Below are 16,023 nucleotides of genomic sequence, written 5' to 3' on the forward strand. Positions count from 1 at the left end.
TTTACCAATCCCTCTTAATACTGTGGTGTAAGCTTCAAGGGATGAAAAATATAGATGGAAATATTTCTTAAAAATTATCTATATTTTCATAGGATTGATACATATTATATCATAAATTATGATATCAAATATATATTTACACTGAATGCAGTATTGATTAAAGCCTTTTTTTAATGAAACTTCTTTAAGTTCAGGGCAAAAGTGAGATTCTAAAGTATTTTTTTTCTATACGATGTAATTATACTTAAATGGAATACATGCGTAATTTCAAGTGACCCTCCATTTATAGAATGGCATGTCCGATGTAACTTTGAAACCTTCATTTCTCCATCGTTTCTGAAGCAAGAAATGCGCGAGTCACTTTTGTAGAGAAACCACAAATAAAAATATTCAGTTTACAAAATGAGATACATGGATGTTTAATGCAATACTTGTTCAGACACAGAATGTATTTTATTTCTATTCTCAATCTTTTAGTTTGGGTGAGTGCAATGTAATGCAATGTAGAATGTAGATTGCCTGAGGAAGGGAAATGCAAGCAGATGTAATATTAAAAGACCCCCCTCCCATGAGTCTCGGCCTCCCCTCGTACGCCCCTGATGAAAATAGAAGGATAAAATAAATGAATATTTTATCACACAGGATGATAGCAACGAGTAAATATGGGGAGAAGAAAGACAAAAAAAGATATGAAGAGATTATCTTTCTTCTCTCTTTTTATTTCTTCCTACCTTCCTGTTTCTTGTCTACTCGATTCTACTTTCTCTTCTCAATATTTACATTCTTTTTTTCCCTCTTTTCTTTCTTCCTTCTTTCTTTTTCTTTCTTCATTCTTATACTTAATATACACTGTACTTTCTACTTTTAATTATTTTGTTTTTAAGATTATAGATTTTTTTACGAATTTTTATGCTATGTGAACAAACAAAATACCTTAAATTATATGGTGGATATTGTCATTTTCATTTTTTCGATTCTGACACGATAATCACTATTATTTTGTTTGTTTTGGTATATTTTTGATTGTCACTTTAACAGAGAACACATAGTTGAAAAAAAGCGTGAAAATAAAGTAATAAATCATGAATATCTCATTTATTCTTGATAAGATAAAGGTTTGAAGGGTAGGGTTGTGAATCGGACTTGCCACTATATATGTATGGTTAACTTGAAATTATGTTATAGTGAAAAAGGCAAAGTAACAAATATCAAAAATAGAATCATAAAAAGGAAACAAATGTGAAATAAGAAAAAGATAAATGAGAGATTAAGTCACTTTAAACAAGAAAAATAAGTAGAATATCAAATAGTAAAATACATTAGAAAAATACATAAAAATATAACAGAACAAGAAATAGAAAACAAAGAGCGAAATAATGAAGAATAAAGAAATCAAAACTAACAGAAAACTAAAAGAGTATTATCAAAACTTTATAAAATAAGAAATTAGAGGTACACAAAAAAGAAGATACAAAAAGAATTGATTAAAATAGAAGATAAAAAGATACTAGATGGACAAGAATACATGAGAAAAAGAAAATATAATTGCGTAACATGTGTATAACAGTATATGACCAATACGCGCAGATTCTTGAGTTTGAAACAGGGAATAGGAATAAAGGGAAAGGAAATGGCGCTGGTCTGGCATGAGAAAGCCAGTCGCACTGCTTTGCAGACCAGTACGGTAACCTAACACACACTCTTTTGGTACAGACATGATTACAGTCAAGGAAATTGCAGAACAATGTTGTCAATTATAATTAAACTTGAATAATGACTATATTTATTGTAAACTTTAATCAAGTTATATTCTTTGCATGAAAATTTCGCTTTATAGTGTTGACTTTAATATGTAAACAATATATTACATGCATTTAAAACTTATTTTTAAGTAAACAATTAACAGTAAACGAATGAATTCTCCTAGACTGTACAAATACCGAGATTCATACATACTGCATAAACCTACAGTACACACCTTTGGTACGGTATCCTTACACACACTCTTTTGGTACAGACACACACACATGACGTTTCCGCCCCCTGATTTGAAACATCTCGGGATTTCGAGGGATATGGGCCACTGAATGCGCATGCGTAATAACGTCTGTTCAGTGTGTGTAATGCAGTGTGTATAATACGCACAGTTTCGTACGTCTGAAGATGATCGGGCAATTTTTTTCCCGATGCTGAACTGTGCGCGTTTGTGCATGCGCAAACTCACACTGTTTTGAACCTACATAAAAAGAATTTTTCAATTTTATTTAGCTCAGTTTTGTATGCCCAAAGATGGTCGGACAATTTTTTTTCTGACTCTAAAACCGTACGCGTTTGTGCATGCGCAAATATACACAATTTTAGTTCAATAGAAAAAATTGGAATTTCAAAATGAAATATATATATATTAAGCGCAAACTCACAATATGTTGAATTTACATAAAAAGATGTTCTCAATGGTCAAGCAATTTATTTTTCTGACTCTAAAACTGTGAGCGTTAGTACATGGGCAAATATACACTATTTAATTCAATAGAAAAAATTGGAGTTTTAAAATGAAAAATTTAACATGTTATTATAAATACGCGCAAACTCACACTCACACTCACGCAGTTTCGTACATCTTAAGATGGTCAGCCAATTTATTTTTACAATGCTAAAACTGTGCGCGTTTGTGCATTTGCAAATACACACAATTTTAGTTTAATAGAGAATATGAAGTTTTAAAATAAAATATATTAATATGAATACGCGCAAACTCACACTATTTTATATATATTTATATAAATAAATTTGTTCAATTTTATACAGTTCATGGAAATAAAGAAAATATGCAGTTATGTTTATGAAAATAGATGACGTGTTTTAGTTCTTATAAAAGGAACATTAAAGGAAATTTTATACCTATAGTACTGACACACTTGCGATTGTAAAGTAAAAATATATAAAATCCGTATTCAAATATTAACAGATGCTTAGTCTTTTAATGAGAAGTAAGACATTTAACCTAGCTATGAAAGCTATAGTTACTATACTTAAATAACTAACTAAAGATAGATCTCCGCGCACACCTCAACTTGATGACCCCAATTTTTTTTTGAGCCAAGAAACACCAATACAACTCCATCTGTTGACCCTGGCTCAGGTAGAAGGTTGATCTGTCTCTCATCATTGCATCCTCAAATCTGGAGAGAATATCTCGGCATGGAGGAGTTTCGTCCGGGAACTGTGACTCCTAGAAAATCAACCCAATACTTAATCAGTCTAATTTCAAATGACCTTTAACGTATCTTTATTTATCGGCGAATCGCTTGTCGTTGTAGCGAGGTGTTTTAATGTTTAAGAATTATCAATATTTACGGATTTTCGGAAACTGGTGTGAACATCATAGAATATTAAGTATTATAGAGGTTTACATGTCCGCTGTCTTGAGTTCATATTGTACACCAGCGTTTAAATTGCAATCCAAACACTATGATCAGTCAAAGGTCTTACTCAAACGAAATAAATTTTTTTTTTAATTTAAGAAAAAAACTTGTATTTTATGGTAATACGATTGGGAAAAGTTACGTTAACGAACAAAAATTATTAAAAGTCCAGTCGGAAAAATTAAGAAAAAAAGCTAAGTTTGTTGATTTTTACGCCTAACCCATCACGCATCACAACGCATCACATGTCATTTGCATAAACAATATATTTATATACTGGGGTTCCTGGTCATAGATAGTGCTTGCTTTCTGTTAATTCATGTTTTAAACTGGAAATTGTTTTGTATTTTTGACCGGGATTTTCATAAGAACAAAGTTTCAATGGATTAAGTTACATATCTCTGTATTTATCTGAAAATTTATCTGACCGTTCATCCCACTAAAATATTACATATTTAATAGTAAAGTCATTTTATCGAAAAAAAAATCATTTTATTTTTCAATAAATTATATTATGTGTATTGCATAGCAAAGGAATTGAATTTTTGTCACAAACTGTGATATTCTAATCCCTATATCTTAGCAACCAAAAGTCTTAACCTTAGATATTTTAAACCGTGAATTCTGTTAGATTAAACAATCTAAGTTTGAAATATCAGATTTCAAAAATATTATGATAAGAAAATTTGAGTTTCAGAAAGTATTTTCAAAACAGAAAATCATATAAAAGATCAATTGATAGATCGATTTTTCAATATTATTGAAAAATGTTATTGTCTGGTATCAAAAGCTAGATGCGTCTCGAACTGCTAAATTCAATTCACTTTTTTGTTTTTAAGATATTTTTAGTCTGATTGAGACACTTTTTCCCCCCCAAACCGGGGTTTGACTGTTTGTTTTTTTAATGGATTTTTATAATTTGAACGTATTTTTTACCTCTGTGTTTAAAGGCAGATTCTAAACCCATTCTGATTTATTTTGACGAAATTTTTTTTCCTTTCTCTTTTATTATAGTTAAAAATCACATTGTTTAAATGTATTAAATGAAACGTAAGAACTGCACTGGTCCAATATGGATTTGAACAAGAAAATTGGCCCTAATTACATCCTTAAAGGGATTGTAAGCGTAATTTCAAGATAACTTCCATTAATAAAGGTGCATCTCCGATTCACTTTAAATCTTAGACTGATGAAGGATGACAGACTTTTCCTTACTTATCTACAGAAACACTTGTAATTGTTGCAAATTTACGGTATTATACATTTGCATTTAAAGGAACTGTAAAGGAAAAATGAAAGGGGGTATAGGCTAAAAGCTAATCACTTTAGCTCTCGATCGCGACCCATGAAAGTTATATCTGATGTTCCTATCTCGAGAAACTGATTTACAACTTTGTCAAATTTATACGAAAATTAATATATATACAATTTTGTATAAAAGTAGTGGGTTTAAAAAGATCAAATTCAGCAAATATGCAACCAATCTAGAAACGATGGTGTCCAAAATAAGCTAATTGTAACGCAGGTTTACTCCAATTCTAATTTTATATTTGTTATTTCTATTTTTTATAGATTTATTTCATTATATTATTTATGCGTTCGTATTGCTTGACCAGAAATTCCACCAATGGCAGTGCAGTGAAGTGGTCACGTGATACAGGCGGAGACACGTGACCAGTATACTGCTCTGCCATTGGTGATAGTTATGGTCACGTGATTAAAGTTTAAGATTTTCTAAATTTTACATATAAACTTTCGTATAATTTTAACACAGTTTTATATCAATTTCTCGAGACAAAAACATCAGATATAACTTTCATGGGTCGCGATCAAGAGCTAAAGTGATTAGCTTTCAGCCTATACCCCCTTTCATTTTTCCTTTACAGTCCCTTTAAGAGATATAAGCACCGTATTATTTCTCCATCATGCTGAAATCCTGACAAGTTTGCAAATTTTCGGGATAAAAGTTTCAAAATAAAATATTTTTAGTATTTCGACAAGTTGGACGAGTTAGACAGCGCTTTCTTTTAAGAAAATATTTTGAAAAAGTAATATTTCACCTGTTGTATCCGTTTCCTGGACCAGGACCCCCCGGTCGGTTTAACGGGAAATCAGGAAACCCAAAACTATCCGGGTTCGGTCTGTTTCCGTATGGGGAATTGGGTCCATTCGGACGGGTTGGGTTATCTCCGTAAGGTAGGTTAAAATTATCCGGGTAGGGTTGATTGTTCCAATTATTTTGTGGATTCATTCCGTCATCACGGTTCCCCCCTTTTTATCAAAATTTAATAAAACCCAATCCTAGCGTAAGAAAAAATGTTATCATGCAGTGTATCCATGGGGAACCGTTTGTCCAGCCAGAGCAAACACATAAAATAATACATCGTTATAGTTAAGCCTTTTAGTCGTTGCAAAACTGGTTTTTAAATTCTAGGATTAAATATTTTGAGATTTGAATTGCCAGGGTTAGGTTTTCGAATTTGATAATTCCTTGGTTAGCTCCAGGCACTAGAGCTGGACCTCCAGGACCTCCAGGATAGAAACCAGATCTTGTATCCTTAACAGAGAAATGGTTTGATTACAGTGGTCACCAAAAAAATTTAAATTTTCTTCATGACATTGTTTAAATGAACTCTAACGTTTTCTATAACGAACTTATCGAAAGCATTGTTTAACATAGTGTTCGAAATTACGTCAAGAATGTTAATGATATCAAAATTTGAGAGCTATCCCGAACATTTTCTTAATAACTTTGAACAAAAGTTAAATAATAATAAAAAAATTATGGGTTTTCTATTTGTAAATTTCACCAAGAAATTTTTGAAAATAATAAGAAATAAACTCAAAATCACAAAACTAATTTAGATTAAGTAACCCCAAGTTATAATTACCACGACATCAGTTTCCTTCTTCGTCTCCATTTTTTCTATGGTGAGAGGGGTAAAATGTAGGATAGGAGAGAACAGGAGAATATGGAGAAACGTCCGTCCTACTCCGATCATGATATTGAACTGTATTGAACTCAATACCAGATTTACTAATATAATCAGAACTATAAAAATACATTTCCGGTTGAAAATTATATATATAAATCTCAGAATATATCTACTATAGAATAACAGGTGGCAGCGTTTGGTTTGGGAAGTGTTGGACTGTGGAGGTTATGCAGTACAATACATAAATGTCCAGATGTACAGTAATCTTGGGGAGTGGGGGATTTTGAAGATTCACTTTTTGAGATATAAATTGTGAAAATTTCTCCAGGAACAACTTTCTTTATTAAAAACTGAATTTTTACATACATCCTCTCTTTACAGTCTACAGTCGACACAGTTTACGGTCTACAGTTTACGGTCTACAGTCGACTGTCTACAGTCTACAGTCTACAGTACTACAGTCTATAGTCTTCAGTCTACAGTCTACAGTCTACAGTCTACAGTCTACAGTCTACAGTCTACAGTCTACAGTCTACAGTCTACAGTCTACAATCTACAGTCTACAGTCTACAGTCTACAGTCTGCTGTCTACAGTCTACAGTCTATAGTCTTCAGTTTACAGCGGTTGGTCAAAACCGAAGCTAAAATGTGTTTCCTATAGTTCATGTCATTGAATTTTATTGTTTTAATGTTTTTAATAACAATATTCATATTAATATTCTTATGTAACGTGAAATAAGAATACGAAAAATGATCAATTTTAGCAAATCAAAACAATTTACAAAAATATCATATTATTGATCTAAAATAGATAATCAAAATAAAACAATAATCAAATAAAGACAGATATGAAATAGAATTTTTTTTATCCCAATCAAACAAAGATTAATTCAAAAGAAATTAAATTTTAACAAGGAGCAATTTGCAAACAGAGAATCAATCTTAAAGGGGAGTGTGAGTGTTTAGTGTGTGGTTGTGTGTTTTTTGTATGAATTTTGAATCTAGGGTGCTTAGTGCCCCTCAAGAATTTAGATATTATTTTCTTTATTTGATTGGAATGGAAGATTCCCTTAAAAGCTAGAAATTAAGATAGACATGTAAGGACGACATTTTTAGCTATTCTTAAATTACTTGTTTCCGTATTTTGCAGTACACTTTGAATTTTTAAAGGGAGAGACTAACTAGACATTGTAGTTGAGCTGAAGTTAGGGTTCATTTGATACCAATGAGAGGTTTTTACGGTGTACAATTTTTAAATTAAAGCGTTAAGTTGTTCGTAATATTTCATAAGTTGTTTCAGTCAGCATATGAAACGTTTTTTTTTTTTACAATTTTTAAATAACATGGATCAAACAAGTAACAAATCCTATAGTTTTCATAAATATGCTTTATAAATATTTCATTCTAGTAATTCTATATGTAATGTAAGCTTGGGACAAAAATACATACTTGATTTGATTTGGAACTAGTTGCATGTATACAAACAGGTTGAGAAACATATCTAACTTTTATCATGGGAAATAAGTCGTCGTTATTTAATAATAGTTTTGAACTTCGAATTTGCGCTCAAACTCAAGATTTACAGATCTTTAAAAAGTTTAATATGTCTCAAATGAATCCGAAAGAAGTTTTCCACAACACTGCATACTCAGTTCAACAACCTTACATAGCCGGTCACTCCCTTTAAAACTTTACATATTAGCACATGTAAACTTGTATATATTCAACCATATGTTGATAAAAGCAGGTTCTCAACTTGTTTTCCAATGAGATTTTTCAATAAAAAAACATGCCATAAACTTTTCAAAATAAAATATGTAGACCCCTTTAAGCATCGTTTATAATCTCTGATGGGATAATGTTGACCTTTCCTTTAAGATCTATGATTTTCTTGATAATAATAATCATTATAACAAACATATGCTTGAACATATTTTTGCTTTCCTAGACAAATAGGAAAGCTGGAAATATTGTGGTCTGGGGTCTACAGACAGTTTATTCACAGCGTGTAAGATATGAACATTCATACACTTTTCACATTAGTTATATATATGGTCAACATTAATTTCGGTAAAATTGTTCAATTTTGAGCATTCAAAAACCTTCCCTGGGGTCAGGTGAGTTGCCACAATAAAAAATTGGACCCGATCGGTTCAGCCGTTTTGACGTGATACAAAAGACAGATAAGAAAAGTAATATTTATAGTATCTTTCACTACAACAGATTCAGAATTGATCAGTTTCTGAATTGATTTAGCAAAACAGCCTTCAACTGGTATTACTTAGTTATGTTTATTAAATGCATTTTTCACAAAATTAAAAAATAGGTGTCTCATAAAGGTTTTATTGATGTGAAAAACCCCCAAGTAAAAGTCAAAATGAAAACACATATAATTCAAATCAACTTACAGATTTGAACCCGTCAGGAAAAGTTAAGGAAAATCTGTCTAGCATACATTTTCCTCGGGGATTGGACAAATATTGAAAATTGGACAAATTATGGTCAAAAATATCATTCTCTTAAAGGCAGTGTCTGACTAGACATTTTAGTCGAGCTTAGAATGCAGAATTGTAGAGAAATATTTTAGAAATCGTTTGAGACCTATACGACGTTTGTATGGTTTATAATTTCTAAGTAAGAGCACACAATCGATCTTCTAAAAAATTTCTTTACAATGCATTCTCAGCATAACCGGACACTACCTTTAATAATATTAATGATTTACTAAAAAAATAGTTTTTTCTCTGACCTAACTTGGTCAATTTAAATTTTTTATCCTCTATTCTGTATAAATACGATTTGAATTCGGATAATTAATCTGGTTCTAATTAATAAGTTTAAATCGAATTTATTTTCATTAACCCTTGTGATTTTTCCAATTTTTTATCATTAAATCCCATTTGAGACAGAACGAATATATAGTTTATAAACATACCTTTGAACTCAAAATATATAATACAATTTTTATTCTGTCACTAAATAAGCACCATTGTTTTATCTATTTACAGCCCCTTATCTGAAACTAAATCTTATTTTAATTTTTTAATTAATAGTTTTAATTAATATCAAATTAATGTATTTTGTTTAATTAATATCAAATTAATGTATTTTGTTTAATTAATCCTTTCTATTGTTTAACAATCAATTAGCAATAAAAATTCAATGTTTTGTTTAAACTCTATAAATCTACAGTAAACAATAAGGTTAATGTCCGGAGGTGAATAACTTTTTCATTTTAGGAGGTTAATAACCTAGGAAGGCAAAATATCAAAATAAGGGAGCTATTTTTTCTTAATTTATATCTTTTGTAAATCCATTGAAAAAAATATCATTTACTCTCAGAACGCCCTCGGGTTTATCATTGAATCCCGAGGGGGTTTAAATTTCCATTGATTCTAATTTGTCTGAGAGTAAATGACATTCCTTTTTAGAGGGGATTCAATAATAAACGCGAGGGCTTGCGGATTTTGCGGATTTTTTTTGCCTTTTTAGATTTTCAAAGTATCTTTCAATGAAAATATCCCGGCGGGATTAAATGAACATTGTTGCATACCAAAAAACCAGCTTTTAATAAAGGAATGTAAATTTATTGTGAAATTTGATTATATGTGACTAGAAAATATTTGCAAAAATTGACTAAAATGAATTAATGTAAGTTGCAATAAATGCATAAGAGTCATCTACTTAGTTTTGCCAATTACCAAGTATTAAAAATGATTTGCTTTGTATTGACAAAAATAACATGTTGATTCAAAAAATATCAGGAAGGATAGGAGTATATTGTAGATTATGGCGTTATAATCAGCAAATATGACAGTAGTTTTCAGAAAAACAAAAATGGCCACAGCTCCTATTCCTGATTTAAAAGATCTGATTGATCAGGCCAAGGAACTATTCAAGGAAACATTCGGGGAGGAGCCACAGGTTGGAGGCTCTGCACCGGGCAGGTAGATTAATATACTGGAATAATTAGAAGGTCGGAGGCTGTGCACCGGGCAGGTAGATAAATATACTGGAATAATTAGAAGGTCGGAGGCTGTGCACCAGGTAGGTAGAGAAATATTCAGAAATATTTTCGGTCAATGCTTGATCCTGATATTTTTATCAATATCCCGCATAGTTATCGTACCTAGGCGGGAGTTAAGGGGAGCTTTAATCAGGGGATCAAGGAATAACTAGAAGGAAAGGTATTGTTTTATAGATCCTTAAATTACAAATTGCCCACCGTGAATTTCAGGATCAACACAAGTTGACTAACATAAGATTGAGAGCAAGCATTGATCTAGATATGCTTATTAAAAGAGTTCTCAGCTCTGATGATATACAATAACTTCTACGCCTGCTTCCCTTCTAATGATGGAACATCCTCCTTTGATTTACTTAATTGCCATGAAAGAAGCAAACTGTGTTATACTTACTCTGAACTTGAAGAACAAAAAAAATAGATATTGCTAAACATTTATTTATAATGAATAACGAACGGCTACCTAAATATTTGTTTAACGGTTTAACTAACAATTAACAATCGGCTTGGAAAGAACCTCCTCGTGTTCACCCCTGGCCCTATCTGTATCTTATTCTTAACTATTAGCAAAGGTTTAATATTTATATCTTTAAAGATATATACTTTTAGAGTAAATCTGATTGGTGAGCACACTGATTACAATATGGGATTTGTACTGCCTATGGCGCTACCTCTTGTCACCGTTGTTCTTGGGAAAAAATCAGGTATTGGGACCTTAAAGGGACTGTTATAGTAACCTAAAGGGATCCTTCTTTCCAAACTGTGACCGTATACAGTGAGAACCAGAAAATTCTGGAATAAGAAAACGACTTTTAGAATTAAATAATGACTTTTGATAGGCCAATGAAATGAGACTACTAATTATAAAATATATCAGGGAATGGGATGAATAGGATGAGTAGGATGAGAAGTGAGAAAGATGATGAAATTTCTATATTTAATAATATATTAGGGAATGGGATGAGTAGAATGAGAAGTGAGAAAGATGATGATATTAATATAATTAATAATATATCAGGGAATGGGATGAGTAGAATGAGAAGTGAGAAAGATAATGATGTTAATATATCTAATAATATATTAGGGGATGTGATGAGTAGAATGAGGAGAATAATGATATTAATATAACTAATAATATATCAGGGAATGGGATGAGTAGGATGAGAAGGATAGTGATATTACTATAACTAATAATATATCAGGGAATGGGATGAGAAGGATGTGAAGGATAATGATATTAATATAACTAATAATATATCAGGGAATGGGATGAGTAGGATGTGAAGGATAATGATATTAATATAACTAATAATATATTAGGGAATGGGATGAGTAGGATGAGAAGTGAGAAAGATGATGATATTACTATTTCTAATAATATACCAGGGAATGGGATGAGTAGGATGATAGTGAGAAAGATAATGATATTACTATAACTAATAATATATTAGGGAATGGGATGAGTAGAATGAGAAGAACAATGATATTACTATAACTAATAATATACCAGGAAATGGGTTGAGTAGAATGAGAAGTGAGAAAGATAATGATATTTCTAAATCTAATAATATATTAGGGAATGGAATGAGTAGGATGAGTAGGATGAGAAGTGAGAAAGATGATGATATTACTATATCTAATAATATACCAGGGAATGGGATGAGTAGGATGAGAAGTGAGAAAGATAATGATATTTCTATATCTAATAATATACCAGGGAATGGGATGCGTAGAATGAGAAGAACAATGATATTACTATAACTAATAATATACCAGGGAATGGGATGAGTAGAATGAGAAGTGAGAAAGATGATGATATTAATATAACTAATAATATATTAGGGAATGGGATGAGTAGGATGAGAAGTGAGAAAGATGATGATATTAATATATCTAATATTATACCAGGGAATGGGATGAGTAGGATGAGAAGTGAGAAGGATAATGATATTACTATAACTAATAATATACCAGGGAATGGGATGAGTAGGATGAGAAGTGAGAAAGATAATGATGTTAATATAACTAATAATATACCAGGCAACGGGATGAGCAGGATGAGAAGTGAAAAAGATATTGATATTACTAAAACTAATAATATACCAGGGAATGGGATGAGTAGAAGGAGAAGTGAGAAAGATAATGATATTAATATATCTTATAATATTCCAGGGAATGGGATGAGTAGAATGAGAAGTGAGAAAGATAATGATATTACTAAAACTAATAATATTCCAGGGAATGGGGTGAGTAGGATGAGAAGTGAGAAAGATAATGATATTAATATATCTAATAATATACCAGGGAATGGGGTGAGTAGAATGAGAAGTGAGAAAGATGATGATATTGCAGAGTTTAATGTTAAACAACTGACTCCAGGTTCCCCCTCATGGGCCAATTATGTTAAGGTAAAACATTTATTCAGAAATTAAAAAATTTAACAGGTTTGTCTAATTGTTTGTCTAATCGTTTGTCTAATTGTTTGTCTAATTGTTTGTCTAATTGTTTGTCTAATTGTTTGTCTAATTGTTTGTCTAATTGTTTGTTAGCCTCAAATGTCAAAACGGCTGAACTGATCAGAGCTGAAAAATTTAGAATGATAGATATCAAGATTAATGCTTAAACTCCTGGTTTTACTAAGATTAGTTTAATACGCATTCGATATCCAAGAAAGAAATACAAAATGCAACCAATCAGTGTATCAAGTTAAGATATACTCTTTAACTTTCGAAAAACCGGTTTTTTTTCTGGTGTTAATTGTGTCATATCAAATGAACTAAACATCGACTAAATAAGTTTTGGATTAATGTTTGTTAAGACTCGTTTAAAACGATGATAGTCCAAAAATTTAATAAAATATATTGACTTGATTCCCAACTTCAATGCTGTTGTTGTTGGTTCAGTTCCTTCTGATATATCTATTTACAGGGTGCTGTTGCAAACTTCCATGCTCCTGACTTGATTCCCAACTTCAATGCTGTTGTTGTTGGTTCAGTTCCTTCTGATATATCTATTTACAGGGTGGTGTTGCTAACTTCCATGCTCCGGACTTGATTCCCAACTTCAATGCTGTTGTTGTTGGTTCAGTTCCTTCTGATATCTCTATTTACAGGGTGTTGTTGCTAACTTCCATGCTCCTGACTTGATTCCCAACTTCAATGCTGTTGTTGTTGGTTCAGTTCCTCTTGGTGGAGGAGTTTCAAGCTCAGCCTCAGTTGAGGTAATTACCAGGGGAATATCCACCTCCCCGTCATGTTGGTCTTCAGGTAGGGGGCCAACCTCCCCCTCCTTGTCTGTCTGATGGGGTACCATCCCTCCCCTCTTTTATTTGTGGGGACACCCAATCATTACAAAAATAGGTATTCTAACATGAACCCTTAACATAGATAAAAAAAGAAAAGTTTGATCTTGAAAATGCTTTGCAAGAAGCGCAAAACAAAAACACATTGATGTTCCTTATCTAAATTCTGATAATTGTGTGTATTACACAAACTTAATGAGGTTTGATTGTTAAAACTTTTTGAGACACTAAAATATGTAAAAAAACTGCAGTTCGTTGCAAGGTTAAAACCAGTCGGTTTATTTTTATGCACAAAATGCAGGGGATATTAGTTTTAAAATGGCCCATAAACCTGTTTATGGAACTTATGTCCTGAAGTATAGGGCGGATTGATGTTTATCATGCATATATTAAGGTTGCCATGTACACCTTCTTAGAGGAGTTGACCGGCTCCACAGCTGGCTCAGATGAAGAGAAAGCTTTGGCTTGTCAAGCAGCAGAACATCAGTATGCTGGTTAGTATAGGAAATATTTATTCAGTAAAAGAAAAATATAAAGTGACCTCCATTAAATGAGTAGTAGAATGCTTGAATCACCCTGAAACCCTGAAAATACATATATTTGAGTAACAATAACTTGTTCATTATTGTTGTTTTGGATGTATGCAATGTGTTGAAATGCGGGATAATAGACCGGTTCAAAAGCGTTATTTTTTAGACATACATGGTATAATAGACTGGTTCAATAGTGTTATTTTGCAGGTATGCCATGTGGTATAATGGACCAGTTCATTAGTGTAATGGGAGAGGAGGGAAGTGCTGTATTGATTGATTGCAAAACAATGGAAACCAGGTATATTCATCTTCTATTGCAGGAAACAATAATTCCAAATCGGGTTTAGGGCCCATTTTTAACACTGAGTGCTAGAAATTGGTAGAATGTGAAAGATTGTGCTTTAAGTATACTGCCAAAGATAAAATAAACTAGATGTCAGGTACCTTCCCAAAGTTTTTTCCCAAAGCGGTAATTCCCAAGTGTATTTTCCCAACTCGGTAGCTTCTCAAGTCTGTACGAGCCCCAGTTTTCGGCCTCCTCGACTCGCCTGTTCCGGCCAGAGCGCTTGCTAATTGTTGCCTTCTGCAGCTCAGAAGGCCTAACCTAAACTTTGGGAAATTGCCGCTTAGAAAATTGCACAAATGGGAAATTGTCACACAACATAAAATTTGATATAAAAACTTTGAGCAATATTTTATTGAACATTGCATGGACATTGTATTTTCATGTTAAAAATTACAGTAACAATATTATCAATTAGATTGTCCAATAGATACAATAGATGGCAACGTAGAATTTGTACACTCTCAGTAGTACAGTACAGCTGTATTCTTACGCCAGTGTCAACTCAGTTTGTGTGTCCGACAAAATCATCAATAATAGTGATAATTTTAGAATAAAGTGCTTTTCTTACAGTAAAATAAATGCAATTTTATGTGTTCTTTATTTTCTGTTTTTGCACTTTTTTATTTGATCTTGGAAAATATGTCAACTAATGTGAGAAAATTTAGTTTTCCTTGTTATATTTGACACTTGTGACGTCGTGTATCATTGGTCCATTTCTCTGTTGCCACCGGCCTATTGAACTTGATAATCTATTTGGATATTATTAATGTGTTTAAGGAAGGTTGAGTTAAAGGACCCCAGTATAGCTGTGCTAATTACAAATAGTAATGTTAAACATCAGCTCACTGGATCAGAATATCCGAGCAGGTAGCTCAGAGGAAAACAGTTAAAAACTGTGCTACTGACTCAGAAAGTGTCACTGAATCAGATTTGAGCCAATTAACACATATGAACTAAACTCCCCTGACACATTTTTAAACGAAAGTTTAGTAAAGGTGCACTCTTTTTGTTCTAACCCTTCGTTGATGACTTATAGTTGCATTTTTCTTTTTTTTCTTTTTTTTAACAAACTATCCTTTTTTATAATAATCATATAAAAAATTATCAAACTTGAAAAATTTATCCTTGCTTTGTTTCATGTTCAAACATGCATACTTATACATATATGCTTACATGTATAACGATTTTGTTTAAGATGTTTATTTTATCTTTATAGAGAAGCAAACTTGTAGATGTGAACAAAATTATTTAATTATAAATAAACATATCCGTTATCCGTTGTGTTCTGGAATTTTCCAGATTTTTTTCTCTGTTTTAATTTGTTACACTTGTTTATTAAGAAGATATTTTAACATTAACATCTATCTATCTATCTATCTATCTATCTATCTATCTATCTATCTATCTATCTATCTATCTATCTATCTATCTATCTATCTATCTATCTATCTATCTATC

The 16,023-nt window shown here is 31.8% G+C and overlaps 2 protein-coding genes across 2 annotated transcripts; one reads left to right on the forward strand and one right to left on the reverse strand.

The window, feature by feature from the left end:
• Nucleotides 1–2,805: 2,805 nt before the first annotated feature.
• On the reverse strand, nt 2,806–6,690 carry LOC111710497 (sporozoite surface protein 2). Its single transcript, XM_023484600.1, has 4 exons — nt 6,317–6,690; nt 5,916–5,982; nt 5,486–5,696; nt 2,806–3,232 (listed from the first exon to the last, which is right to left on the reverse strand). The coding sequence occupies exons 1-4, from the start codon at nt 6,425–6,427 to the stop codon at nt 3,166–3,168; spliced, it is 456 nt and encodes a 151-aa protein (XP_023340368.1). The 5' UTR covers nt 6,428–6,690; the 3' UTR covers nt 2,806–3,165.
• Nucleotides 6,691–10,093: 3,403 nt separating this feature from the next.
• Nucleotides 10,094–15,432, forward strand: LOC111710490 (galactokinase; the record flags this gene model as incomplete). The annotated part of the gene is given in 7 exon segments (XM_023484593.1): nt 10,094–10,308; nt 10,995–11,089; nt 12,690–12,793; nt 13,498–13,605; nt 14,081–14,180; nt 14,427–14,517; nt 15,343–15,432. Coding segments are annotated over 7 exon segments (725 nt in total), but the record flags the coding sequence as incomplete, so codon positions are not given.
• Between the last annotated feature and the right edge of the window lie 591 nt (nt 15,433–16,023).

This window comes from Eurytemora carolleeae, unplaced genomic scaffold (genome assembly GCF_000591075.1).
Source record: "Eurytemora carolleeae unplaced genomic scaffold, Eaff_2.0 scaffold912, whole genome shotgun sequence".
In the NCBI taxonomy this organism is placed as follows: Eukaryota; Metazoa; Arthropoda; class Copepoda; order Calanoida; family Temoridae; genus Eurytemora; species Eurytemora carolleeae.